Genomic DNA, 27298 nt, shown 5'->3' on the forward strand with positions numbered 1-27298 from the left:
TGCAATTAAAGAGAACATTGATGGAAATTAGACGTTTGTGAATGTATTCCTTCCATATCTATAGTCTGAAACAGCTGCATGCCACTTTAGAGGGACAGGTAGGGAATGTGACACATGTTGGAAATGGCAATACAGCCCTCCAAAGGAACAAAATGAAACTAGTGGTGATGTTAATAATGACTCATGCTTGCACAGCACATTTCATTTAGAGACTGGAAAAACTGCTTCTGACATACATAGGGAAGACTTGTTTTACCTATTAGCAAAATGTAGCTACCTTTGCAGTGAAATGCAGTGAATATCTCTCAAAAAGAAAAAAAAAGCATAAAAAAAGCTTTTAGGACTGAGCGTGCAGTTCACAGCCTATTTTATGACTGAGCTATATGCTTGAATATTTGATTCTCAAGCTTTATTAAACTAAGAAAATGGTTTTATAGTAAGAGTTAGCTGATATGTTATTCAACATTTGGTTAGCGATGTAAACCAATGTAAGACTTTTAGCACTTATTTATTTATTATTTTATTTATTATTTATTAGTTATTTGCTGCTCTTCCCCCACTGAGACACAGCTAGATAATGTCTCCAAATACCCAACACCCAAAGAAGTCTAATTTTAAACTGAGCCTGTTTTCATACTACATGCAATACCACTTCTGTTTTTTTTCCCTGTTTTGTTTCACATCGTTATTTTTCGGTGGTTGTCTCCCATCAGAAAACAATCATTCAGAAATCTGTCTGGATCATGAAATCTAAACGTAGTGGCAATGTAAGCTGTCAAGGTATTCTCCTCCTGTGTAGAAAAGAGGTCTAACAAAACCAACAAGATTTCCTAATTGTTACATCCTCAAAGTATGTGCACTGGAGGCATGAGAGGTCCCTCACCTATTTGTGTGTTCTGCAGCACATGTTTGTTCTTCGGGAGCGGCCTGAAACAGTGTTAATAGACTTGATTCAGAGAACAAAGGATGCAGTGAGAGAACTGGACAACCTGCAGTATCGTAAAATGAAGAAGCTCCTCTTCCAGGAGGCACACAATGGCCCTGCAGTTGAAACACAGGAGGAGGAGGAGGTGAGAGAAACTTTGGATGTCATCACTGAACCAGAGAAAGATGATGTCATTTAAATAACCGTAGCTCAGATATTGCTAAAATGAATGGAGGCTGTTTACACACTTGGCTATAAACTCTGTCTTCCTGTCTGTATTTGGAATAAAGCCTACCTCAAGGCACATACAAGGACAAACAAGGTAGATAGCTAGTATTGGCAAGAAGCTGTGCCATTTGTCCATGCCTGAACAGTTAACTTCCAGTTATGCAAATCTTACCTTCTTTTGCCCATTTATAGAGCTTTATTAGGACTTTTTCATAACTGTAGCTAGTACCTATTTTGACTGTGTGTAACAGGCTCTTGGTAGTCTTCTGGGTACACTCAGAGAATGTTCTTCTGAGGCTTAAGACAGAAATTTGTACTTGATTTAAAAAAAAAAAAAAAAAAAAGGCACAGGAAATCATTTGTCTTTTTTTGGGTTGCCTGCTGCAGTCACCACATGGAAATTCAGACTCCCTGAATTGCAGAGAGTCCAGTGCTCTCATCTACAGAAAGGAACTGTGCAAGGTGCAGGGTCCCAGCTGAACACGTACTTAGATGGTGCTGGTGTCAGAACAGTTTCTGGTGACACGCTGGTGCTGATTCAAGATAGAGTTCAGCTTGTTAACAGGCTCGCTGTTGAAAAGAATCTGACATCAGCCAGTTAATCTTGACAAGGTTGCTTCTTTCTCTCCCCAGCATCCCACAAGAGAAATGTTTCATGACAATGCCTGGAGGGTGGGAATTGCCATGACATGGCAGGTAGATACCTATATAAAGGAAGGGAATGAACATATAATTTGGTAATGTCCATAGATAGAGCTGTAATGGATTTAAGTTTTCTTGTTTTGTTTTTCTAATAATTCCTTTCTCCTAGGAACAAGATCATGGTGTCGGCAGGACAGGAACAGTGAACAGCGTCGGAAGTAATCAGTCCATTCCTAGTATGTCTATCAGTGCCAGTAGCCAAAGCAGTAGTGTTAACAGTCTTCCAGATGCCTCAGATGATAAGAGTGAGCTGGATATGATGGAAGGGGACCACACGGTGATGTCAAATAGCTCTGTCATTCATTTAAAGCCGGTAAGCATTGAATTTTTGGCTGGATAACTTTGAAAATATAAAATGGGAGTGGGTTTGTATTGATACAATGATAAAAAGCCATTGAGTGCTTCCTATTCTAAATCACTATTGGCAGTTCGTAATGTTGTGTCCCAAATACATTAATGTGCATTGGGAACTTTGGAAGGTAGCTGTAAAAATCATTTCTATTAATTCAGTAACAATTATTTTAGTAATGGAATTGTTTCAAAATTGTTTGCTTGATCATGAGGAGTTGGAATGGCAGGTTGTGAATACATCCGTTTGGTGAATGCCCTTACCTTGCAGAGCACTGCTTCATGGCACAAAAGGACGCGAGAGCTCCCCTGTTTTTCCTCCTAGTTAATGAATTCTTAAATTTAAGACCCACACTAGTGGTTTAAATCTGTTCCTGGTGCCCCCAACTTCCCAGCACTTGATTTGAATATTTGGTTAATGAGCAAAGAGGCACAGAAAAAGAAATGCGGCACTGTGGCCATGGCAAGCTGTGAAATCCCTTTGAGTGCCTTACCCCTCTGCATGATGAAGGATAACTGCAGTGTCGCTCTGAACCGTGCTGCTCTTGCTACGGAGGGGTTATCATACATTTTCTCAAACCAGTAACGTTTCCCTAGCTAATGATAGGTGTGGTTAGAATGTTTTGTTCTTTGCCCAGATATGCAACAAAGACACAGGTATTTCCTCAGGGAGTTAATTAGTATATCATATCTAACTACTAATCGCTCTGTGATGAATGACAAACTCAAAATAAGAATGTGGAATACACCATGACAAATTTTAAATTTTGCTTTGAGGTATTCCTGTAGTGGGTGTAATGAAAATCATCCTCTGTCTTTCAGGGTTACAAAGATGTTGTTTTTGTCTCTCTGACTTGATATAATCTACTTTATAGCTTTTATGCTTTGCTGAAGTAAACTGTTTAACTCAGTTTTCAGTTTTCCATTTATTTTTCTCATTTACAGCAGTAATTAGTAATTTTCCTCCTAGTAATAAAATTGCACAATGAAATTTCCAAATTAAACATCCTAGATCACAGCTCCCATTGCAATATATTCCTTTGTCCAACCTATTGGCAGGAGGATCCCTCAGAGCTGATGAATGTAAAAAGGGTTTGCTTTCTTTTCTTTTAAATGTTTTTTGTATCAAACCAAAATAAAAATATTTAGTAACGGTGATTCTTTTTATTCTCTCGTGTTAATATTTGCTGATAAGGAGGAAGAAAACTACAGAGAGGAATCAGATCCTCGAACAAGGGCATCAGAACCCCAGTCTCCTCCCCAAGTATCTCGCCACAAGTCTCATTATCGCAATCGAGAGCACTTTGCTACTATACGCACAGCATCGCTGGTACGTTAAGCTTTTTATTTTGATGAAGTTGTAGAGGAAGGGATGCCTTTGAACACGGCACTATTAGACTACTTAGAGCTTTTAGGATTTCATGAGAATATGAGCTATCTTCATTGACTGAGATATTATCACTGAAATAGCTTAATGTGAGTTAATAAAAGCTTAAATGAGACACCTGGACAAACTTAATTTGTGTATATTAGATATTTATAAAACCAATAGGCTTAGTAGAATGCAGGAAACAGCTTATAATAATAAGCTGGCTTTTATTTTCGTATGTATATTATGTACATTTGTGTATGCATGTACATATGCACACTCATATTACATCGGGCTAAAGAGACATTATTTAGCACCAGCTTTATAACAATTGTACAGTTTTTCTGCTGGATCCCATGCGAGCTTATCATCTACAGCAGAATTCAGTTTTCAATCTGCTCTACTGCCATGAGGAAGAGTGCTTTTCTTTACAACAAAATTACATTTCTTTACTGAATAGTTTTCTTTTGTGGTCTGAAGACTGCTGAAAAGCAGATGAAGCAGCATTAACTTACTCTGCCCCGATGTGGTTGTCTTCCTAGGTGACAAGGCAAATGCAGGAACATGAACAAGACTCTGAACTCCGAGAGCAGATGTCTGGCTATAAACGTATGAGACGGCAACACCAGAAACAACTGATGGCATTAGAGAATAAACTGAAGGCAGAGATGGACGAGCATCGCCTCAGGTTGGACAAAGATCTTGAAACACAGCGTAACAATTTTGCTGCAGAAATGGAAAAGCTAATTAAAAAGCACCAAGCAGCCATGGAGAAGGAGGTAGGAGATTACAGTTTAACGGACTAGTCTGTATTTGTTAATTACATTGAATTGTCCACTTCCCCTCACTGATGAACAGATGACATTGTAGTCTCTTACATGTCTGTTTTCAGGAGCCAAGCAAATTGCTAATTAGAAAAAGGCTAATACAGCACCTCCTTACACTAAGGGGTTTATGTAACTAGAGGAAAGGTATGTCCTTCATCACAGTGCGTTATACTAAATGTTAGTATGCTGACCCCAGAAAAACTACTGTAAGGGTTTTCCTTTCTTTTGCCTTGTATATGCTGTCAATAACTGACTGCCATTGAGTGTTATGGAGGCAGATGAGCCTGCAGAGAAATGTGCCAGCTGTGCTTAAAGGCTCACTGTCTAGTTGCTTGTGGATATGGGGGTTTTTATGCTTTTAAATAATTTATAATGAAGTGGTGCCACCTGCAGAGATTATTATTGATTATTTGTTCATCTTAGATCTCTTGGTGGAGGGCTAAGGATATAGCTGGTTGTAAAGTGTTGACTTTGTTAGGAAAGAATAGCTGAACAGTAGGATTGAGAAAATGAAGCACTGAAAAAGGACTCCTGCTGGTGCATTGTTGGGGTGGGGGGGAATAAGAAGAGGTTGAGGGCAAACTCCTCAGGCTTGTCCTTTTTCAGAGTCATGGTGAGTATTGTTGTTGTTGTACCATGAGTTCCAGGTCTTGGGGCTAAAATGGAACATAAGCTATAATTGATTAGGCCTCAGAAACTGATCTGCTTCTGGATTTGCTGTAGGCTAAAGTGATGGCCAACGAAGAAAAAAAGTTTCAACAGCATATTCAGGCCCAACAGAAAAAAGAATTGAACAGTTTCCTGGAGTCCCAGAAGAGAGAATACAAACTCCGTAAGGAGCAGCTGAAAGAGGTAACCCATCTGTAATGAGGAATGTGAACCAATAGTACAGTGTATGATACAGCGTGAGAGTGGTGAATGGTTGGAAATAAGAGTGCCAATGTGAGCAAGAAATCTTTTGCTGGACTGCAGCAAAAGATTTGTTCTGCATTTCGTGAACAAAGTCTTGTATGTACCGTATTTGTCTCATGTCTTTGACCTTAGAGTAAGAGGGCTGAAAAAACAAAGTTTAAGGAGGGTTATGAGCATTTTTCTCATACCTGGTTGCTGCAGATATTGAATGTGCACTGCAGCAGTTAGTGAAGTTTCTCATCACTAAAATGATATTTCTGCAGCATGAAGAAAACAGAGCAGTAAAGGTGACCTGCAGATTATGTTTAAAGGCAAATATCTGTGAAAACACTTAATTTTAATGGAGAAAGCAGTCTAATAGTTCAGTAATCACTGTATTGTCGTGAAAACCATGACCTTTGTGAAATGCAGCGAAACTGTAGAATCAAACTTCCTGATTCTTTTTATGGAGTGGCTGAAAGTGTAAGCACTATAAATAATTTTTTTGAAAGAACCATTTAGAGCTCAACCATCAACTTGTGTGACGCAGCCTTGGAACTTTCCCCAAAGGAGAATATTCCCAAACATAGACATTTCCTGGGAGAAAAAGGCCAAAGAGCAGTAAAGCCATGAAAGATTTAACAAAACTATAGTAGCATGGGCTTTTTATAAAAACACGGAATCTTTTCCTGGGCAGGCAGTAGATCACAGTGTAGCAAAACCCACTGATATACAGAGGAATTCTGTCTCATGCTTAAGGTGAAATGTATCACAAGACTAGTTACTGTATGGTACCTCTAGCATGCAGTTCAAGCAAGCAGATTCTTTTGTGACAGATGCCTCATGCTGTGTATTTATTACAAATGTGGAAACTGTGGCCTTAAGTTTCACCTGTGTACTTCTTTTTATTGTTTTCATAAGTTATAGAATCTTAGTGAGTGGTCCTGCCATAATGAGTTCCTTACAAAATGTGTATGTGTCTTGACCAAGGAAGGTGCAAGAATTTTCTGTTGTGCTTCGTGTGACTGGAGATTGGTGTGAGCAGTGTTTGTAAATGAGATAGGGTGACAACAGTTTTCTTTTCATCTCATTCCTTTGGGACCGTGTAGAAACGTGTCAAGCATCAGGCACAATGGCAGGACCTCCAAGTGCCTTTATTTTCCGTGGCAAACCATCATTTTTATGTTTTGAGGTAATATATACGTCTGGGAACTGTGGATATGAACCCGATTTTGACTTATTAAAAGGGCCAATGCAAAAACAAGACAAAAGGCAGCTATGAATTGTCTCCTGGTGTTCCTTTGGATATGCGATATGATGCGTTTTGCAGAGGCTTAGATCATAATGAACGTGAGAAGACCATGTGGAATGGCTTCGTCTGCAGCATAGTTTATTAGGCAGGTCCACCCAGCTGTTCAAGGCCGAAGAGCTACTATTCCACAATTAATTACCTTACTCTTATCAGGAGCTGAATGAAAACCAGAGCACTCCAAAGAAGGAGAAGCAGGAGTGGCTCTCCAAGCAGAAGGAAAACATCCAGCATTTCCAGGCAGAGGAAGAAGCCAACTTACTGAGGCGTCAGAGACAGTACTTGGAGCTGGAGTGTCGCCGTTTTAAGAGACGGATGCTCCTCGGCCGCCATAATCTGGAGCAGGACCTGGTTCGGGAGGTAAGGGAATAGGCAGAGATGGGGCTCTGGAACCATCTGTATGAAATGTATCTCTCAGAGTACCTGCCATCCAACTCCAGTCTCACCAAAGTATTAATTTACCAATCTAAAATATTTTAGTAAAATAATGGTTTGGTATTTTTTGCAATCGTTAAGAGTCAAATGTTCAGATTAGTCTCCTATTTCGAGAGAATTGTTAGGTCCAAAAAGTCGCAGATGCAACAATTAAGGTCCTTTCTAGAAAGTGCTTACTGTGAATCCTGTTTTGCATCTAGAACAGGAAGAAGAAAAGTGAAATGAGGAAGGAAAAATTACCGGTAGTGTACTTCTGATAAGATGTAGAAACCCTGCTTTGTCCTCAAATGTCTTGGAAGGAGAGAAATGCCCTTGTGAACAGCGTGAAATGTCATGTTGTACTTTGAGGTTTGCATTATCAAAGAAGCTAATAATTCCCTTTGTCGTCCTGGTAGGAGTTAAACAAAAGGCAGACCCAGAAGGACCTGGAGCACGCCATGCTTCTGCGTCAGCACGAGTCCATGCAGGAGCTGGAGTTCCGCCATCTCAGCACCATCCAGAAGATGCGCTGTGAGCTGATCCGACTCCAGCACCAGACCGAGCTCACCAACCAGCTGGAGTACAACAAGCGCCGGGAGCGGGAGCTGAGGCGTAAGCATGTCATGGAGGTCCGGCAGCAGCCCAAGAGCCTGAAGGTACGACGCGGTGTAGGGCTGCTGGGCATCAGCTGCGGGAATGGGCTGGTGGTGGTGGTGGTGGAGAAGTGGTACGTTGCAGCTCGCTTCTCGTTTGCAGTGTATGTGAGCCCAGGGTATTTTGAAGCTTGTTAATTTGAAGAGGTGTCTAATTTGACAGTGAATATCTTGTTATAAAAGTACCTTGTTTGTCAAGTTGTGTGACCGCACCAGGTGTCTACAAGCACCATACGTACGAACCATAGCAATGGTGACCAGGGTTGCAGTGCGTTGTAGGCAGGCTGTAACAGCATTGTTCCCTCATTTTGTTTGAAAAGCTGTTATTCCCAGCAAAGTGTCTTCCTTTTTGTGGTAGTTTAAAATCTATTTAATCTTTTCAGTGCCATTTCCCCCCCCCTTCTTCCTACGCTGTGTTCTGATCCTCTTCTCCTTGCATACACAAGAAGAGAATCTACTTTTCTGTAATGAAGCTGTCATTTAAATAAAAAAAAAAAAAAAAAGTGAAATGCACTATCAGTCTTGGCTTGCACACCTTGTTGATGTTTTTTATATTGAAGCTGGTATGTTAGCAAGTGTGGGGAAGAGAGAAAGATACCAGCCAACTGCAGTGTCCTCAGGAAGCTCCCAGCACTGACCTTTGCCATGATGTGCTCTCATGGGTTTCTTGTAACTGCAGGGGCTGACCAGAACTGTAGGGCCTCTGTAATTGAGGCTCTTGTTTTCATTGCAAACCCTCACTTCATCCAAAGAAGTCCAGTGGTTTATTCTGAAGTGTCTAAGAATGGAGTGTAAGGCTTCCACATAGCTGCCTGGTACATTTCCTTTGAGGAGGCAGACTGCTCTCCACCTGGTGTTCAGCTGTGCCAGTAACAAAATGAGTGATGGCATACTGAACATGAGATCTTTGTTGTCCTGGGTCTTCCTGCTTTGTGATATTTCACATCTGACTTAGTTTGCACCAACTGCAAGTCATCTTCTTGCAGAGAAGAAAACAAAACAGCTTGAAATGAGAACTTCAGCAAGAAAAAGAATGTTATTTGTCAATATTAGAATAATATTTAATAGTGAAAACCTAGCTTGTGAGTACAAGGGACCATCTGATCACTGTTGAGAATCTCCAAGGATATAAAGTATAAATAGCTGATGACTTCACAGGGAAGCTGCGCCGCACTCTGAGCTGAATAAAACTGAAGCAGCTGCATTAGGTTGATCCTTCGGAGATTAGCATGAATGAGTTCTGCCTCCCCAAGGTGATGCGGCGCAAACACCAGTGGGCAGCACGTCCCTTTGCGTTCCTTGCTGGCAGTGGGGACAGCAGAATCGGAGGTCTGTAGAGGCTTAGCTGCCCTCTCACCTCTGCAGACCACCCAACCCCGTCCCTTCTGCAGTGAGGACAGGGCTGGAGCGTTTTGGCAGCGGGCACGGAAAGCTTGCACTGTGCCTTGCATGGCTGTTCTGCGATTAGTGAAGGATTTCAGGCTTGAGCTGTCAATCCAGCACCTTTGCATGCACACAGCGCTAATAACGCAGCCTGCTGGACAATTGTTCGGTTTGTAGTACAATCCCCCATTTATTGAGGCTGTTTCCTAGAATTAACTCATTCTCTTGCTTCTAATGCAGGCGAGTATTCTTATTTGCCTAGATAATTTGACTGTTTGTTCAGTTTCTCTCTCCAGCCATGTTTTCCCTGGAGGGCACATCTCAGGCTTTCCCTTTGTTATTTCGTGAAAGCTTTTGTCCTGAAAACAGTTTTTTTAACGGTCAGTGTCTGTCGCTGCTGTTACGGCACCAGAAGGACTGGTAACTAGAATTCAGTAGAAACTGCTCTGTTATTATTTTGAGCGTTTTAATTGTGATGCAAATAGCCTCTTGCTGGTGTTTCACAATACTAGCTCAAAATGATCTTGTCAGAAGTCTGACTGGAAACGTTACCCCTCCCTTCTGTTTCCTGTTGTTGAAGACCTTGGGTTGGAAGGCAGTAAACAGGCTGGTGTCCAAGTGAAACTTCGCAGAAAGTGAGGACAAAATAGATTGCTGATGGTCTGCTGGGACCAGGTCCTTGATGGGAACGTGTAACCTGCAGACGTTTCTCCTAGGGGCAGGGAGAAACCACCTTACGAGGTTTCCTGTTGGGAAATAACGTACTGTGAATTTAGAATCGTAAAAGTGATGTCTTCCTCTCCGTGATCGATTTGTTTGAATAAAACCCATCTCTGTCCTGTTTTCTGCATCAGGTTGGCAAGGTGGAGTTGTTGGTTTATGCAACAAAACTTGTTGATGGCTAAATTGGGCTGGGTGCATTGTCTGATCCCACTGGGTCTTTGTAGGTAGCTCCAAGTGCTGTGCTCATCGCCTGCCCTGCTGAGCCTGGAGCTAGTGCCAGGAGCAGTCAGTGGAGGAGCTGATGGGAGACATGTACATCTATCTGCATTGCTGGTTCAGGTCCCAGGGCTCTCCCAACTTATTCCAGGGACAGAAATCCGCTCCTGTGCTCTATTCCTGCCCCAAGTGCATCAGGATGTGACCATGGTGGCTGACGGTGTGAATGGACCAGACTGTATTGACTGTGCTGCTGTGGTTTGTTCTGTTTTGTTTCATTGTTTGGTTTTGTGTGTTGTTGGGTGTTTTTTCTTACCATGGAGAACTTGACTGTCTGTCAGTTAACCGCCGTCACTCATCACTTCTGGATTTGATCGGGTTTTGTTATAAGTATCCCAGCCAGTCCTCCCGTAGAAAGATTCCACAACACCTTCCTTTTCAGGGCCTTAAAACATTTGGCAGGTGTTATCCCTTACAAGCTGCTCTGGAGGCAGGTAAGGGAGGTGAAAGAAAGAAATAATTTATCCAAGGTCGTACAGCAAAGTCGGGCCCAGATACCTTTTCCGAGATTGATGTCTCCTGGCCCTGTGTGCAATACCAAAGTTATGTCTCTGCACAGTACTGAGATGCAGCAAGTGCAAAAGGAAAACTCGATCTCCAGTAAGCCTCTGTTGGGACTGGGGAATTGTTTTGTTTGCTAGACTGGCACCATACCAGTGTTGCTTGTGGTATTCATCTTCAAGTGTCAAACCTTTCCCAGCCATTTTTGCTTATCTTTATGAAAACCAGACTCTTAAAGTTAAGAGTTAAACATATCTTACCTTCATCAAACCCTCAACGGAAAAAGTGTTGCTCTTTTTCCCTGTCCCTTCCCATGCACCAGATCTGCTTCTTCTCATAACATTAAGTGCTGTTCATATATATGTGCCATACAAACACGGTCATGTGCAAGTATGGCTTTTGGTGCTAATTAATATTAGTCCTGTCCCTCAAGAACTCTTCTTGAAAAGCAACACCCAGCACTGGATCCAGTCCAGTGACAAATGTGAGGCTCTTTGTGCGGAGACAGCTGTATTTAGGCTGGAGCTTTGTTATAAAAGTGTCTCTATTGTAATTGTTTTGCACAGTGGCAGTGTCAAAGCAGCTGCAGCAGTAGTCATTGCCTCTTGTATATTTTGCTTCCCTCCTTGCACTGTAGATGTTAATATACATTTGTGTATTCTTGAACTCATATCCTTAATGTAATCCTAAATATCCATTTGAATGGATATTTCTCCCATTTGAAACACGCTGTTTTTTTTTTCTTTTGTTTGTGTCCCCTCCATCTTTCCAGTCAAAAGAACTACAGATAAAGAAGCAGTTTCAGGATACATGCAAGATCCAAACCAGACAGTACAAAGCACTGAGAAACCATCTGCTGGAGACCACGCCAAAGAGTGAACATAAAGCTGTCCTCAAACGGCTCAAGGAGGAGCAGACCCGGAAGCTGGCTATCCTGGCTGAGCAGTATGATCACAGCATTAATGAAATGCTCTCTACACAAGCTGTGAGTCGCCTCTGAGGGACCCACGGTTCCTCAGCCAAAGAGGGATGTTTGCATTTTAACCGATCTGTATCCTGACAGCAGGCTATCTGCTTCCTTGCTACACATGCCATACCCTGCGCAGTCGTTCCTCTGTATTTAAAAAGCTGAATTCAAATACAGAGGAAAGAGGTATTACTGCCATCAGACAGGTTGGAGCTGAAGCTGCTCTTGCAGAGATGCAAAGTGATGCATCCGTGTGGCTAAAGGTCTGCTTTTGCATGAAGTCTGACAGCGTGAATGTCTCTGTTAGACCATCATTAAGTCATATGCAACTTGCTGTCATAAGTCGCTTAGGTTTTGATTTGTCGGTGATACCAGCCAAAGCATGTCCCACTGGTGGAAGATGCTCAGTGAGTCATGGAGGAGTTCAGAGGTTTGACTTTAAACCTGAAAAAAAGTGTTAAAAGTGTTTAAGAAGGGTTTACAGAACCTTCACAAGAATGACCACCTGAGCAACTCTTTGAGTCCTTGCTACAACTGGATGTGCAGTTTTCTTTGCACTTCTTGCATATTGCATCCTGCTTATCACTCTGCACAAATTTGACGCCGTGAGGCAGGGTAGCTGGCCTAATTTATGTATCAGAAGTGAAAAGTTCAGTATTGTATTGCTTTTAGGTTTGTGTCATTTTATTCTTTTGCCCTAAGTCATGAATTGGCAGGGATATGAACTTAAGTCTCCTGCTCACAGGAAATTGGTTAATCCAGTTGAACAGAGCAGGAGACCTTTTCTTTGCCTCTAGCAAAAAGGACGGCTGTGGATAGTAGCACCTCCAGCAGTCTGCTCTCTGCAGCATGGATCGTGGTTCCTGAGGCGCCACTGCTCATCAGCGTCACTTGCATCAGCACTGTGGGCTCACAGTCACCAGTCTTTGTCACTATAGGTTCTCTGTTCAGTGAAACTAAGTACAATAAAGACCAATTGTATTGCTAAGAAAACAAAGTCCCATCCCATTCTCTCCCTCTCCCCGCAGTCCTCCCCGAGAGTGTCATGAGTGGTTACCCCATAGTAAAACATCTCTATTGTCTGCCTTTCCCAGCTGCGTTTGGATGAAGCACAGGAAGCAGAGTGCCAGGTTTTGAAGATGCAGCTGCAGCAAGAATTGGAGCTGCTGAATGCATATCAGAGTAAAATCAAGATGCAGGCAGAAGCCCAGCATGATCGGGAGCTGCGTGATCTTGAACAGAGGGTATCCCTCCGTCGGGCCCTCCTTGAGCAGAAGGTAAAATGGGCATGCGAGCATCATTAGCACACTGTATATTTCAGATCTTAAATTGCACTGTACCTACCAATATAGAGAGAAATTGCTTTTACCTTGCTGTATACAGTAACATAGATCATTTGGATATTCACCTTTCTGGGGTGGTAGCTCAGTGACACGCAGGCTAAACTTTGCCAGCTCAGCCATCCTATGTAAGCAGCTTCTGGCTGGGATAGAACTGCTTGAAGCATGCCAGAGCCGGAGGCAGTCATGCCTCTCTGCACGGAAAGGAAAAGCAAACTCTTCATTCTGTCTCTGAGCTGCAAATTAATGTCCCCAATTCATAAGAGAACAGATACAACAACCTAACACGAAGTTTTTTGGTTTTGCCTTGAAGTTTGCATGGTACAAGCAATTTAGGGGGGCAGAAAGGTGGCAGGGGGATGGGTTAAAATGTATTAGATGGACTTGGGATTTGAGACTCTGTGGTTTATGGTAATATGTTTGTTTATTTTGCTGTAGCTCTGCTCCATTTGTCAGTGTGTGGAGACGCAGCTGCAGTTCCCTATGAAATGACACTTGTTACAGAAATACTGCTGTCAGCAGTGTTGCCCTTAGCAAACTGCAGTAGCCAGAGCCACAAGCATGGGCAAACTGCTGCTCCCTAGGTTTCAACTTGAATTGGCTGTTATATGTGTTAAGGGAGTCCTTGTTGAAGCATGCTTTTCTGTGCAGTGCCAGAAACATGGTGTTTATAGAAATGTGTGCGAGGGGCCTATGCAAACCAGAAGAAGGGTAGTTAGTGCACCAGTCAGTGAAAGGAAATGCACAGCCTTCCTCCTGCAGTTTTTTTCCGTTTTCAATTTGCTCTGTGGGTGCCAGCTGTCACCATTCACACAGCAGTTCCAAACTTTGCTGCTGCTCGGCGATTATTAAATTACAGCAATTACTCTGTGGCCTCGAGGTTCTTCACACTTCTCCCAGAGGCTAACAGATGGATGCTTGGCTGGTAGAGCGCCCTCGTTGGAATAAAACTGCTCCACCTCATGGCCAGCAGAGGAAGCATCTCCAAGAGCACAGCATGGGCCTACTGTGCTTTGGTCTCCTGCAAGTTGTTGAATCTCTGGAAGTAACTGAATTTGTGAAAGCAGAGTTCCCGTGTGGCACCCACGCGTGGAATAGCTGTCTTTAAATTCTATCGCTAGTCGTCCTGCTCCCATCCAGCTCCTGTCACAGCCCTGCACTTAAGTGTGTAACCAGGCTGGGTGTGCATTGCCCTCTGGCGGTGTGACCTGACAAGAGCTCTGGGAAGAAGTGTGACATAGCAAGCCTGCTGCTGGTCATCGCTCTTTGTGTGGGGGATCAGCAGATATTGCGCTGTGCATAATGTTACGCCAAAAGCTGAACGGAGGCCAGTGACTTACGGAAACGCACAGCAACCAATACTAATGTTGTACAAGCCTTTCAGTGTGGATGAGGATCAAAGTCTGTGCATAGAAGGCCCATGCAAATCATTTAGCATTGGTAATGGGGATAGGAAGCTTAGTAATGTTATAGTATAGAGGAGAAAAGGAAGCAATAGCAATAAATTCTAAGATAATTTTTCCTTTTTTATGTGCCCTGTATGTCCCTGTGTGACTACTACCTTAAAATAGCAAAAAAATAAAAATAAAAAATAAAATAAAATAAGATGGTCCATCAACTTCCATAGGAGGGAGCCTTTATTTAGCAATATATGCAATGACAGTGCATTGCTGTACACGAAGTTGTGGACCGATGGTGAGACTTTCTTGCTGGGATTACAATTACTTGGTGGCAGCTCAAGGAAAAACACCTGGGTGCAAAGGTAGATTCACTCTCCTTTCGCAGGAATATTCCTTACACTGAGGGGTGGTCTGACTTTGTAGGAGTTGTGAGTGTTCTGGTGTGGGTTGCTCAGCAGTGTCACCTGGGATTTGTGTGCATGTGCTAACTGAGGCTGTCTGGCAGCCAGGGAGAGGGCAGGTATGTGCACAAGTCGAATGTCTGAATTCACATGCACAATTACATACCTACCCTGTGGCAAAGTCAGTCCCTGATGTTCAACAGTAAACCAGGTTCCAGAAGTTGGCATGTGCATAGGATTCTGCTTCCTTCTCAGCACAGTGCTCTCTGGTTTTGGTGGTGCCCATCACCACAGTAACTCAACAGAGCGTAAATGTCTGACTCAGGCTAAGGGGAAGGTAGCCAGCCCCATCCATGCGCAGTCTGTAAGTGCCAGTGACTGAGGTGTGATGTTGTTTGTATTGCACCGGGAACAAGCGTGTCCCAAGACTGTCTTTAAAGACTTTAGATTTACTCATTTCCTTCACATGTGCCTCAAACACCTCATCTTCAGTCCTGAGGTCGTTTCTAAGTGATGTCATTTTAATGCAGTGCGTTGGGCATGCAAAGTTTGATTGCACAAAGTCCTGTGTGGTTTTTTTTTTTTGCTGTCACAAAAAATGTGCAGCTAAACATGCCAAGGATGCTGTAGTTCTGAAAAAAAGGGGATTCTGTTTAGATAGTGGCACTGGAAGAAATAAGTGCAGCATTTTGAAGAGCTATCATCAGAAGGCGCCTTCTTCCTCTTGCCGTTTGCAAGCCAGCTGACCACTGCACGGCTCTCAGCAAGAGTAAGGAAGGCTGCTCCGTGGAGTCAGTGTCACTCACCTAGCACTAAGAAACAGGCAAGTGGATAAGGCTGTTTCTGAGAGCCCAGAATGGCTCAGGAGATGACTCACATGGGAGCAGATTGTTTCCTAAATTCCAGATGAAGTCACTTTGAGTATTCCCTGACTAAGGCAAGAGAACGCTTACAGTGCTCTGTCTGGTACCTTCAGCACAGACCAAGATAACTCCTCTTGACCACGTTGCTGCTGATGCTAGTGAGCTCTGCTTAAAAGCCTTGGCTACTGCTTTTTACCCTTTTGGCCTTTTTCACTGAGGCCAAAAGCAGCTTTTTCAGTGCTGCCAAGAAGATTCTTTGGTGCTCCACCTGACTGCAAAGATTTCAATGAGAAAGGCTTTCATCCCTCTCTGATTGGTGTCAGGAGGCCGTAGCCCCATGTTATCTGCACTGAAGAGAGCTGATCCCAGCGCCCCTACCAAAGTACAACTGGAAACTGGTTTGGAACAGTGTTACAGGGAAGACATTGGAGTTGCCAGCGTGCATATCATCTAGCTAATAATCTGCCACATGGTGCAAACATCACTGCCTACTTTCTTAAGTCGCACACACTGGAGGAAGTATCAGGGTAACACAACCAATTTAGGAAATGGATAGATAAGAGGTGATAAACATGAGCTAAGAAAAGCTGGCTGATGAAAATTGGAGAGGAAATTGAATGTGGGCTAGTACATTGAATCCTGGAGAAAAGAGCAGCTGTCATCATCGGATTCAGCTATGAACAGTGGAGGTCACATTAAGCTGTGTTGGCAGGTATTTGGCTGTATAGATACTGTGCTTGGCTCTGTCTAAAGGTGCTTTTCCAGTAGGTTACTATAGCAGCTGTAGGCTTTGCTGCATCTTAAAAGATTTATCTGTGTCAAATTGTTAGTATCATTGCAGACTTGGGATTCACATCCCTGAAAGGCTCTGTATTCATGACAGAGCAGGCACCAAGACACTCCAGCTAGTACTTGCTGAGCTTTGCCATGCACAGGACTGAGGCTTATCTTTTTGCATTCAGAACAGACTGTGTGTTGGGGACATCAGAGCTAGATCCAGTCTCCTGTAGAAGTACGGGGAGAAGGGTTTGCATTAGTTTGCTGTTTCAGGTCCTTCAGAGACTTGAGGCCGTGCCTGTGAAGGAGACTTGCTGCTACAGACTCTCTCTTCTTTTTTTCTTCCCAGATTGAGGAGGAGATGCTGGCATTACAGAATGAGCGTACCGAACGGATACGAAGCCTGCTGGAGCGTCAAGCTCGCGAGATCGAAGCCTTTGACTCAGAAAGCATGAGGCTAGGTTTTAGTAATATGGTTCTTTCTAATCTCTCCCCCGAGGCGTTCAGCCACAGCTACCCGGGAGCTTCTGGCTGGTCCCACAATCCTACTGGGGGTGCAGGACCTCACTGGGGTCATCCCATGGGTGGCCCACCACAAGCTTGGGGCCATCCAATGCAAGGTGGACCCCAGCCATGGGGTCACCCCTCGGGGCCCATGCAAGGGGTACCTCGAGGTAGTGCTATAGGGGTCCGCAACAGCCCCCAGGCTCTGAGGCGGACAGCTTCTGGGGGACGGACGGAACAGGGCATGAGCAGGAGCACAAGTGTTACTTCACAAATATCCAATGGTTCACACATGTCTTATACATAACTTAAACAATAACTGAGGGTGGCAATTCCACTGGAGCTGTCTGCCAACAGAAACTGCCTACAGACACCAGCCCAGCAGCCTCCTCAGTGCGGTGCTGACGTGTGGAAGCTGGGTGCACATGGAATATTGTATTCATTTTGTAAAGCATTACGTTTTGTGTTTACTAACTGGGATGTCATAGTATTTGGCTGCAGGGTTTGGGGGGGTGGTTTTTTGTTGTGTTTTTTTGTTGTTTTTTTTACTTTTTGGAGGGGTCTTGGGAGGGCGTCTGAGAAATATATGCAATTAGTCAGAAGAGTTGGCTGGTGGTCATCACACTGACAGGACAGAAGGGCCTCAGACTGCCCTCATCACACCATCCGTAGTAAGTCTGAGGGAGAATGGAGACCTCCTCCCATGTCCATAAATTTCGAACTGCCACCCTGCAAAAACCAGGCAAGCTGCCTTTTAAACCAACATCCAGGGGAGGAACAGCTGGATCTTCTGTTCCGTTTTTATTTGTCATTAAAGTGGAAACATTTCTAGGGTATTGCCTCTTCTAGGCATTTTCAAAGACTCGTAGGTGAGGAAGAAGGGTCAGAAGAGAGGCCAGGAGACACCAGGGCTCAGCAGGGCCCTTCTACCCAAGTGCCCGCTCCGTGTTGTGTAAGAAGTGAAGTTCTCTCAGATGGCACTGGTCAGCTTCCCGAGAACTGTGTAGGTAAACCTGTTTGGAGGGAACAGGCTAGAAATGTTAAAAAAAAATATATAAAAATAAAAAAATTGTATTCCTGCTTTAGCACTCCCTGACTGTGCTGCTGGTAGCTCAGACGAGGTTGGGCAGAGGAGCGTAAGTAATGCACTTGTACAGCTAATACTGTGACATCTCATTTTAGCTAAGCATCAGAATAATTCTTGGAGCCCAGCGTAGTCCTTTTTGCTCCGTTCAGAAATGTTAGATTTTTCAGCCAATCAGTCTCAAATGCCAGAGGTATTTTGAAGGATGCCATAGTCACAAAATGCCATTGATCGGGTTTTTCATTATTACACTACATCCACCAATTTATTACCTTTTTGGCTTGTTGCAATTTCCTGTTTACATGTAGAGTGTAGCCAACTGTTTAAATGTTTAGTTGCCACAGTGTACCAGGAGGAGCTGAGCCAATGACTCTTCCCAGTTGATGACTAACCCACATCACCACTGTAGATCTTGCTGCATGTGAGGCTCCTTTTTATTATTTTTGTTGCTGCAATACTTTACAACCTTTACAGTCCCTTGAGATGCTGTGATTGTTTGGCAGCATATCACACCACGCAAGAAGGCACTACTTCCAGAGGCTCCTCGGAGCTGCTGTACTACTGAAAGGAAGCAAAGGAGGTTGTGAAATCAATACAATGATAAAAGGGCAGGGAGTCAAATTAACCGAGGGACTTTGTGGCATAGTGTCATCCCTTAGTGCTGGGAACTGGAGATGCCGCCATGCTCTCGTGTCAGTGCCCGAGCGGTCTGGGTCAGCCAGCGCTGTGGGGTTAGGAGAGGTGCAGGTAGACGGAGTTTGGCTTGAGGCAAAGATTTCTGTCTTGGGGACTGACCAGCCAGGGTTCTTTGTAAATGTTTTTCCTTGCACACTAATCATCTTGAAGAAAACACTAGCTGCTAACTCTAGGATTTGCCTTTAATATGTTTATAGGGCTCAAAAGCAAGGTTTTCCGAATGTGTTTGTCCACGTGACATATTTATAGTGTGAATACTCTAGTGTCTCGCTGCTGTTCGGAACTCTCAACAGGGCGACGTTCTTTCGTTAGCTAAATTAACATCCACTCCCAATCCTTAACACTCTGCCAGTGTCCAGTGAATCCAACTGGGAATTTTAGCATCTTGACGTAGCATATCACTCTAAGGAAATACGGAAACTACCAAAATATGTTTGAGCAGCCCCTTAGTAAAGAGCTTTGTAGTGCTAACAAGTCACGGAAGCTTGGGACGAGGCAGTGGTCCCAAGGAAGTGACTGGTTGCCCCCTGCGGACAGTGGTGACTATGAATTGTCCTGTCCCTTCCTCTGCTTTGTTTTTATGTGGATGTTTTGGGGTCACTCCTTTGCATCGCAATATTGTTAAAATGCAGTGAAACTGATTTAGGAAAGGTACCTGTATTTTCCTGGGTTTGGAAAAGAAAGACAAAAGAAATGAAAGGCCGAAACTCCCCAAACTGTATTGGCATTTACCATGTGAGTGTGGAGTGTGTGTCCAGAGCATGGTGCTAACACGAGGTTTTGAAGTTCAGCTCCTCTATCGTGAGCAGCAGCAGCGACAGTGGGGACAGGCTGTACCCGCGAGTTCAGCGGGTTCATTCTTTTGCTTCTGTTATGGTTTGAATTTGGTCAAAGTCTCTGGCTTAAATTGAGCTACTTCAACAGAATTCTCTCAACCCGTCTCTTTGTGTAATGTCAAGCATGACTGAATGCTGAATCCAAATGATGGCTATCCCATATTGGCTTTTTTTGTATTCAAAAAGAATTGTGTAGTAACCATTTTTACATGTATATCATGTGCAGACCTGGACTATTCCAACAAGTTAATATTTTAATTAAAATAGTTTGCAAAAACTGATTCAGATCAACTGGTCTAAATGTGTGTGTCCCTGTGTGTGCCAGGGGGAAGGAGAGCTGTCCTAAACAAGCCTGATCTCGAGAGGAAACACCCCATTACACAGGTGTAGCCCGAGGGACGCAGTCAGGTTGTGCATTGGAGGTCTATGAGGAGGTCGTTGGTGTTGAGAATTTGATTGCATCTCGGATGTATTTCTGAGATACCTGAACAACTCTAAATTACGCTAGAGCGATGCAAACGCTTTCTGAATCAGTTTGCAAACTCTGTTTTTAAAAGCAAGACCAATTGCTCCCTATTGTACTTGTTGCAGTCATGCCCTAACCTTGGCTTTTAAAATACTGTAATCTCTAAATTGTAGAAACTGCTCCAGTACCTCAGCAAAGATGTTTTTACATCTTTTATGCTTGTATTTAACACTGGGGAAACTCTGCTGTGTGGACTACTTTGCAAATTTTATTGCAGTATTCTCAAATCACCAGCTTGACACCTAAAATCTGTTTTTCTGTGGTTATTTTCTTTTCCCCTGTGCAAAGACCTGAAGTTCTGATGTAGTTTAGCTCAGAGATGGAAAAAACAGTGGAGCCAGCATTTTCACCTCGTTATCTGATTTCAATTTCTTTTGATTTTATTTAAGTAAAATCAGTGAAAGGGACCACATTTTTCTTGTTCTCCATGGTCACAGGGAGTCAGCAGCCACGTCTCCCATCCATGTTGAGCGTTTCGTGCTTTCTTCCTGGGATGCAGTGCTGAAATGGAGGCCGGCTCTATTTCACCTGCATTCGGTCCGAGCCTGTGAGCTTCAAAGGGGTTGAAGAAATCAATGTGGTACGATACCAAGCTTCCCACAGAAAATTCCCTGCAGCCATTCCTCGCCTGGCTTGGGGACAGGCTGGCATTGCTCTGCATCCCGTTCGGCCCTCATGCTTCAGAAGAAGTGTGCACTGCACATGAGCTGTAACCTGCACAGAGTGCACCGTGGTAGATCCTGGAATAATGCTGTTTATTAACCCCCCAGGGAAAACGGCCCGTTGCACTTCCAGCTGCCCTGCCCCGCTCACCCTGTCCATGTGCCATTTCTTGAGAGGCAATAAATCGTATTGTACCACTGTCTACCATTACTCTGTTGAATACGCACATCTCTCTGGATATATATATATGGTCTCTCGTGTATATATTTATATACTCTGTGGAAGTGTGTGTGGGTATGCGTGCACACACGAGTCATGCTGTGCATTTCTGTCAGGGCACTTCAGTTCTGCTGTTCTTTAGCACTCCCTCCGTTCATGAGCTAGCGCAGCCCATGCAGCGGGGCTCTCTTAGGACAAGGGCACGTACATCTGAACAAACTGTGCTGGGGCTGAACGTCGTCAACAGCCCTTGCTTAAACGCTGCCCTGTTAATTGTAGCTTTCTTTTTCTGGGGAGCAGGAGGGTAGGGTAGCTGCTGGTGGTGTGCTATAAAGCAGAGACGAGAGCTCCCAGAGGGTACCAGAAAGTCAGAAGACTGCAGAGAAGAAAACAAGATGGCATAGCGATAGGAAAGCGGTTCAGGCAATGCACCGAGCTGCTGGAGGGGCGCTGAGTGGGCAGGTGAAGTGCTCAGCAGGCTGAGCTCAGAGTCCCCAGCTGTGCCTCACCACGGAAGATCACGAGCCCAGCGTGGTCCTGGCATGCCGCACAGGCACCAACTTTTGGCATTCCCCAGTTTAAGCTGCCACTGACTCCGAACACGATGTCTGCCTTTGTTCGTGGCTAATAGCTAGAGCAGGTTACGTGGAGGATGAAAAGAGAAGTTAAATGGGAAAATTTCTTATATGTGTGTGTGTGTATACATGTACGTATATACATACACTTCTGGTGCATTCTTTATTCCGCTAGGCACGTGTGCTTTGTTACTCAAGTCCTGTGAACAGAGGACAGCCTTGTTCTTCCCCTGGGTGCCTGCTGTGGGTTTCTGGTGAATCTGGCTGTGGTCTTGTCTCGTAGCAGAGGGGCGAGAGCCATGCTGGCCAAATGGCTGCCCTCAAACACGAGCTCCTCAAGCTGTGAACACCCTTTCTTCTAACCTCCTCCTTTGTCCTCTAAAGACCCCAACATCTTAGTGAGACGTTTGGCACGTTGGGGGATAAAAATGGTTCTTTTGTGCGTCAGGTCGTTCATCCAGCCTCGATCTTTACACCATGGGGCAGAGCAGCCCTGAAGCCCAGCCAGCTCAGCAGCACGCCAAACACGGGCTCTCTTCTTCGTGCTACCAGAGAATTTGGAGTCAATTTTCTTTCCCCCCCCTTTCGAAAGGTCTCCTGCAAGCTTTTTAGGAGAGGCTTGGGTTTGGTTGTGGCATCCAGGAGCTGAGCTCCTGCCCCTGGGACCGTCCTGTGCCAGGGACGAGGAGCGTTGGGTGCCCGGGCAGGGATGCTGCTGCGTGTCCCTCTGCTGTGGTTGTTTCAGTTTGCACTTTTAAGAGTCGATTGAGCCGGAGTCTGTTGAGAAATGTACGTGAGGCACTTCAGAGGGTTGTGGGTAGCTGTTTATAGCCAAAAGAAAAGAAAAAAAAAGCTGATAGATCTGGTGGTTGTAGTAAACATCACCCCACCGGGGAAAGATGGCAGCAGATAACCCCGATTCCTGTTGTGCAACGCAGCTCAGCCAGCTGCGCCTGTGCCGTCGCCTTGCCGCATCCCTCCCCTGCCCGGCCCCGCTCTGCTGGGGAAGGAAAGGCCTTTGTCAGCGAGAGAGAGGGACTTAGTGAATGAGATCTGCCGGCAAACAAGCACCTTAACCACTGAGCCGTGGGTCTCTGAATACTTGCACTTCACCCGCAGGCTCCTCGGGGGGTGGAGGAAGGCAGTTTGGCACAGGACCGTTTGCTTTGCACCTACCCGGTGGCCTCGAAACATCCCGAAGCCATGTCCTAGAACAACCCGGCACCGGTTCCCTCTCTGCTTGCTTTCTCCGAGTGCACACACCGAGTCCGGACACCCGGGGTAACCCGGCCAGGAGCGGCGGGCGCTGCCACCGCTGACGTGAACGAAGCCGGGGTGCCCGCCACCCCGCCTCACCCCTCTGCTCCCCTGCTCCCCACCCCTGAGTACGGGTACCTCAGAACATGCACAGTTTGAATTTTTCACTGACAATTAGTTTAATTATTGTGAGTGAAAACAATTGTAATTATCTGTAAATATGTAGTTAACAAATTGACCTAGTTTCTGTATTTTTTAAGTTTTTGTACTAAAATTTATAGATACAGTATGTGCCAGCTAGCAGAAAGCTACTGTAATTGCCAGTCGTAGTTCAGCATGCGTCTAATCCCTGAGACTTGTCGAAGTGACACTGTAAGGATTTGTGCTTAAATATTGCGAGCTGGGGAGGCGGGAGCTGCGGCCGCAGCCGCCGAGCGGGCCGAAGGACTTCTTCCGAAGCTCAGCCGCGCCTGGCAGCTTCACGAGGTCAGTGGGGTTCCCTGCTCTTACTGCTCGTCTCCTCCTTCCCCTCCGTGTTCTGTGCAGGTGCTGTAATGTAGGCAGTCCGAGGGACGGCAGCGGTGGCTTGGAGCTTTTTCTGGGGCTGAACTCCATGGGAACTGAGTTCAGTTTCTTTGCTGCGGTTTTAATATCGTCTTCTTACTATATTTTTCAGCCTCTGTAGAAATGATACGTTTTTTTCCCCCATTCTAAATGCTTTTGTCTTAAGCCCGAGCTCATCTAAACTGGAGGAAAAAAAAAAAAAAAAGAAAAAAAAAAGAATTTCGCTTATGATCATTGCCTGCTTTTAGCGCCAGGATCGCGCATTTCTATGGCAACTCTGAGCTCGGCAGAGCTCAGGCACCAGCGCAGTTGTCAAGGAGCTGAAGGACGCGGCTGCTGCTTCTGCATGGCTCGGCCGCAGCCGCGATGGGCGAGCGTCTCGGCGAGACACGGGCGCCCGCGTGGGGCTCGTGGCCGCCGGCGTCCCTCGGCAGCACGCGGTCGTCGAGCCCTGGTCGTCCCCAAAGACCTGTCGCCAAGTGAGGGGTGGGTTCCCCCTGCCGCGCTGCCTCAGGGTGCCTCTGCGACCCGTCCCGCCTCCGCTCCTCGCCTCGTGGCAGAGGCAAGTCTGCAAGTGGAGACTGGCTTTGCCGCGTGTCCTGGGAAGCTACGAGCAGAGGAGGGCGGAGCGCGGGTGAGGCCGTGCTCTCGAGGGCTGGTTTTCCAGTCGCCCCCATCGGTCCTTGGGGACGGGAGCTTTTTAAGGACTCAAGCGGCATCAGAGAAGGAGAGGCATCCTCGTGCGTACGGGTTTGGCTTCTGGCAAGCAAACCACCTGCTTCCTTTCTTCAGCTTTCCTTTCCTCCTAACCCCTCGCAGCTCTTCCCCTTGCTTGCTTGGAACAGGAACATTTTTACCTGCCTAGGAACAGCTAACCGTGGGGGCAGACCCGATGTAAATACTTAACCGTTACAAAGTGAAGTGTGTATAACATAAAAGGCTACAGCCATTTTGGTGACTTGTGAATGCTTGAGAAGGTCGTGTTAACGCGTGGGTTGCTCAGTCCTGCTTGTGGTGCCGCAGACACCATTGAGCCATCGACACCGCGAGGCGAACAGTTCGGGCGAGGATGGACTACCTTGCGTAAGTTAGCCGTGAGACCCCCTTGGTTTAGTGTACGAGAGGGTAGCGTAACGTGTGTAATAAGGGTAGGAGAAGCTGTGTGAGGTGTGTATAGTGTATATTTTTTAAAAAATAGCTTGCTTGTATTGTGAAGATTTTAAAGACAAACTTGAGAATTCTAGCCTAACTATTAACACAAGTTTAACATCAGTTACCCCACTGGGTTCAGAGCCTCTTGAATGTATATTCCTTTTTGTAACCTAAATGACCTATTCTTCTACCAGTCAGCCAGACATCCTATTTATATTTTTAATTTTATATATTACTTTCCATTTGTTTTCATTATTTCCAGCATGTTCCTGGTTTTGGTTTTTGTTTGTTTGGGGTTTTGTTTTGTTTCTTTTTGCACAAGCATTGTGTGAAGTCAACGAAATGTTAACTCGAACCTGGTATTTTCCAACCTGTTTCCCCACCCCCTTCCTCTCCTCCACCCCTGTTTTTTTCCTCCACCATCCATTTGGGTTTTTCTGGGATGGGATGCAGCGGGTGGGAGGAGGGGATGGCTATTTTCCATTTGCAGCTTCTGTGCAAATGCCAGATCTTTTGCCAGTCAACTAAAAGCGCTTTACTTGCTGGTTGCTTTAAAGAAAAAAAATAAAAAATAAAAATGTAACCTTATCAGTGGAAGTAGACCATGGCGGGAGGAGGGGAAGTGCACACCTGTAGCGACACCAGTCTAGCTTTGGCTGCGAAACAAAAGCAAACCCTTTCTGGCGAGGCCTCAAGGCTGCTTCCAGCCCCTCGGGCATACCGTGCCCCGCGGGGGCCAAGGTTTTGCCGGGCTGGGATGGGGCCGGCGGAGCGATGTGCCCTGGGCTTGCTCCTACCCCCCGGTGCCTGCGTGTTGGAGTGCACAGAGCCCAGAGCTGCCTATTGACGGCAGCGAGGCCGTGGCTGCTTTCCCCATCCTCCTCCTCCTCCTCTTCTTCCTCCTCTCCCCCATCAGGACGTCCAGCTCCCCACCAAGAGCTCGCCCAGCGCCGCGGGGTTTCATCCAGGTACAGCAACGCAGCTTCGGCAAAGCCAGGCTGCTGCGGGGGGTCTGGGAAAGGCACCCGCCGTCGTGGTTCTGTGCTGCAGAGCATCAGGTAGAAAAACACACACATATCTGCTGTTTTACTATGAACACTGGTCTGAGGGTTCCAGGCCCAGCGCTGACGGTGGTGGGCCGCGAAGGATTTAAATAGGGGAATTGAACGCCTTCCTGCTTCCATGTCTGGTAGCACCAGCTGGTATGAGTGAATCTACAGGTGTGCGTTTTCCTTCTGGTAGAAAATGCCACGAGCACTAACTGGTAAGGCTTAATGTACAGTATATTGTCAGTATTCTGGTATTCTTCTGGTTCAACATACATTATAGCTCATATATAACCTGTATTAATTGTATAGATTGTGCATTTAAAGCTGTTACCAAGTTGTCAGAAAATAAGAGAAGAGAAAAAAAAAAAAATAAGGTCATATGTAATATTTTGTTTGTAAGTATCCTTTGTATCATAGCAAAGGAAATGTTAAAAAAAAAAAAAAATCAACTGTAATAAAGTAATTTTAGTACACGGAGTGTCTGCCTGCGTTCCTGAGCTGGTGATGGGGTGGGGGGGGGGTGGGGGGGGCTACCTGGTGTAGGACCGCTGCCAGGTGAAGGCGGGGGGCTCGGGGAGGGGAACCCCCCATCGACGGTGCTGCAGCACCCCGGTCCTCCGCTCCTCCGCCCGCAGGAACTCGCCGATGGCCCTGAAGTACTCCAGCACGGCCTCGTGGCCCCAGCATCGCCCGGGGCCGCGCTGGGGGAAGCCGCAGTGGCCCCCGCGCGGGGTGAGCAGCAGGAAGAAGTAGGGGCTGCTGCGGAACAGCTCCACGGGCAGCGTGCGGGCAGGGGGCCCGCGGACGGGGTCGTCGGCGCTGCAGACGCAGAGCACGGGCACGGCCACCTCGTCGGCGTCGCGCAGGGGCTCGTTGCGCTCCCAGTAGGCTTCCCAGCTGGCGGGGCGGCTCTCGGTCCCGCAGAAGAGGGCTTCCTCCAGCTCCCGCAGCGAGCGGCTGCCCAGCAGCTTGGCCACGTCCACCGCCTCGGCCAGGGCGCCCGCGTACCTGCGGGTACGGCACGGGCTGGGGGCACTGGGGACGGTGCCGTGGATGGGGTTGTGCGCCCCGGCGGCCCTAACGCAGGGTTGGGGTTCCCCTCCCCGTGTGCTGCTATGGGGTGGGGTGGGGGTGTCCCTGCAGCATCCTGGCGCCACCCCAGGAGCCATGGCAACGGGAGACAGCCGGCACTGTTGCCGTGACAGCACCGGTTGCAAGGGGTAGGGGGAGATGGGGGGGGGGGGGGGGGGGGGGGGGCAGACCCCCCCCACGCTGCCCCCAGGCCAGCCATAGGGTCCCCATTTCAAACCCCACCCCCCCCAAATCCCCAGCCCGCATTATACACAGCCTCATGGCACCCACCCAGGCTCTGCAGAGGCTTAGGGCTGCCGTGTTTTGTTTCTTTTCCCCTCCCCAATCAGTTTTGGGGTTGATTATTATTTTTTTTAATTATTATTTGTTTATATTGACCCTCATTCCCTCCCCTTATTAAGCCCCTTTTTCCCCCAAAGCTCTCAGCACCACCCCTGGAGGTGATGCTTGCTCAAGGCCCCCGTCACCCAGCCCAGCCCATGCTGGCACTCAGGTGACACCGGGTAACAGGGACACGGCACACTGTGGGACAGGGCGGGGGGTGGCTGCAGCCACAGGTGGGTGGTCAGGGCACCCCCCGCCCCATAGGGGAGCCCCCCCCAGGGTGCTGGGGGCAAGCAGTGCTGCGGCTGGCCCCGCTCAGCACCCCATGCTCTAGTGCTGGGGGGGGGGGGGGGGGGGGAGAGGCTCAATAATGCACCCAGTGCAGCTGTGGGGGGCAAGGCGGGGGGGGGGGGGGATGTTTTCCTACGGGGAGAACCCCAAATGGCTGCCACAACCCTGC

The 27298-nt window shown here is 46.3% G+C and overlaps 2 protein-coding genes across 6 annotated transcripts in view; one reads left to right on the top strand and one right to left on the bottom strand.

The window, feature by feature from the left end:
* The window catches only part of TAOK1 (TAO kinase 1), a 72374-nt gene extending 46481 nt beyond the window's left edge, over positions 1 to 25893 (top strand). For all 5 annotated transcript variants that reach the window (XM_035561037.2, XM_035561038.2, XM_035561039.2 and 2 more), the window contains 10 exons: positions 903 to 1070; positions 1965 to 2168; positions 3399 to 3533; positions 4115 to 4351; positions 5123 to 5251; positions 6756 to 6959; positions 7430 to 7669; positions 11322 to 11534; positions 12611 to 12793; positions 16647 to 25893. In XM_035561037.2, coding sequence (XP_035416930.1) covers positions 903 to 1070; positions 1965 to 2168; positions 3399 to 3533; positions 4115 to 4351; positions 5123 to 5251; positions 6756 to 6959; positions 7430 to 7669; positions 11322 to 11534; positions 12611 to 12793; positions 16647 to 17108 — 2175 coding nt within the window. In that variant the 3' untranslated portion in view covers positions 17109 to 25893. The remainder of the gene's footprint in view (positions 1 to 902; positions 1071 to 1964; positions 2169 to 3398; positions 3534 to 4114; positions 4352 to 5122; positions 5252 to 6755; positions 6960 to 7429; positions 7670 to 11321; positions 11535 to 12610; positions 12794 to 16646) is intronic.
* Positions 25894 to 25952: 59 nt separating this feature from the next.
* On the bottom strand, positions 25953 to 26995 carry ABHD15 (abhydrolase domain containing 15). The gene is made up of 2 exons (XM_050714820.1): positions 26982 to 26995; positions 25953 to 26430 (listed from the first exon to the last, which is right to left on the bottom strand). Exons 1-2 carry the CDS (start codon positions 26993 to 26995, stop codon positions 25953 to 25955), a joined length of 492 nt encoding a protein of 163 aa, XP_050570777.1.
* Between the last annotated feature and the right edge of the window lie 303 nt (positions 26996 to 27298).

The sequence above is a fragment of the Cygnus atratus genome, chromosome 20 (genome assembly GCF_013377495.2).
Source record: "Cygnus atratus isolate AKBS03 ecotype Queensland, Australia chromosome 20, CAtr_DNAZoo_HiC_assembly, whole genome shotgun sequence".
In the NCBI taxonomy this organism is placed as follows: Eukaryota; Metazoa; Chordata; class Aves; order Anseriformes; family Anatidae; genus Cygnus; species Cygnus atratus.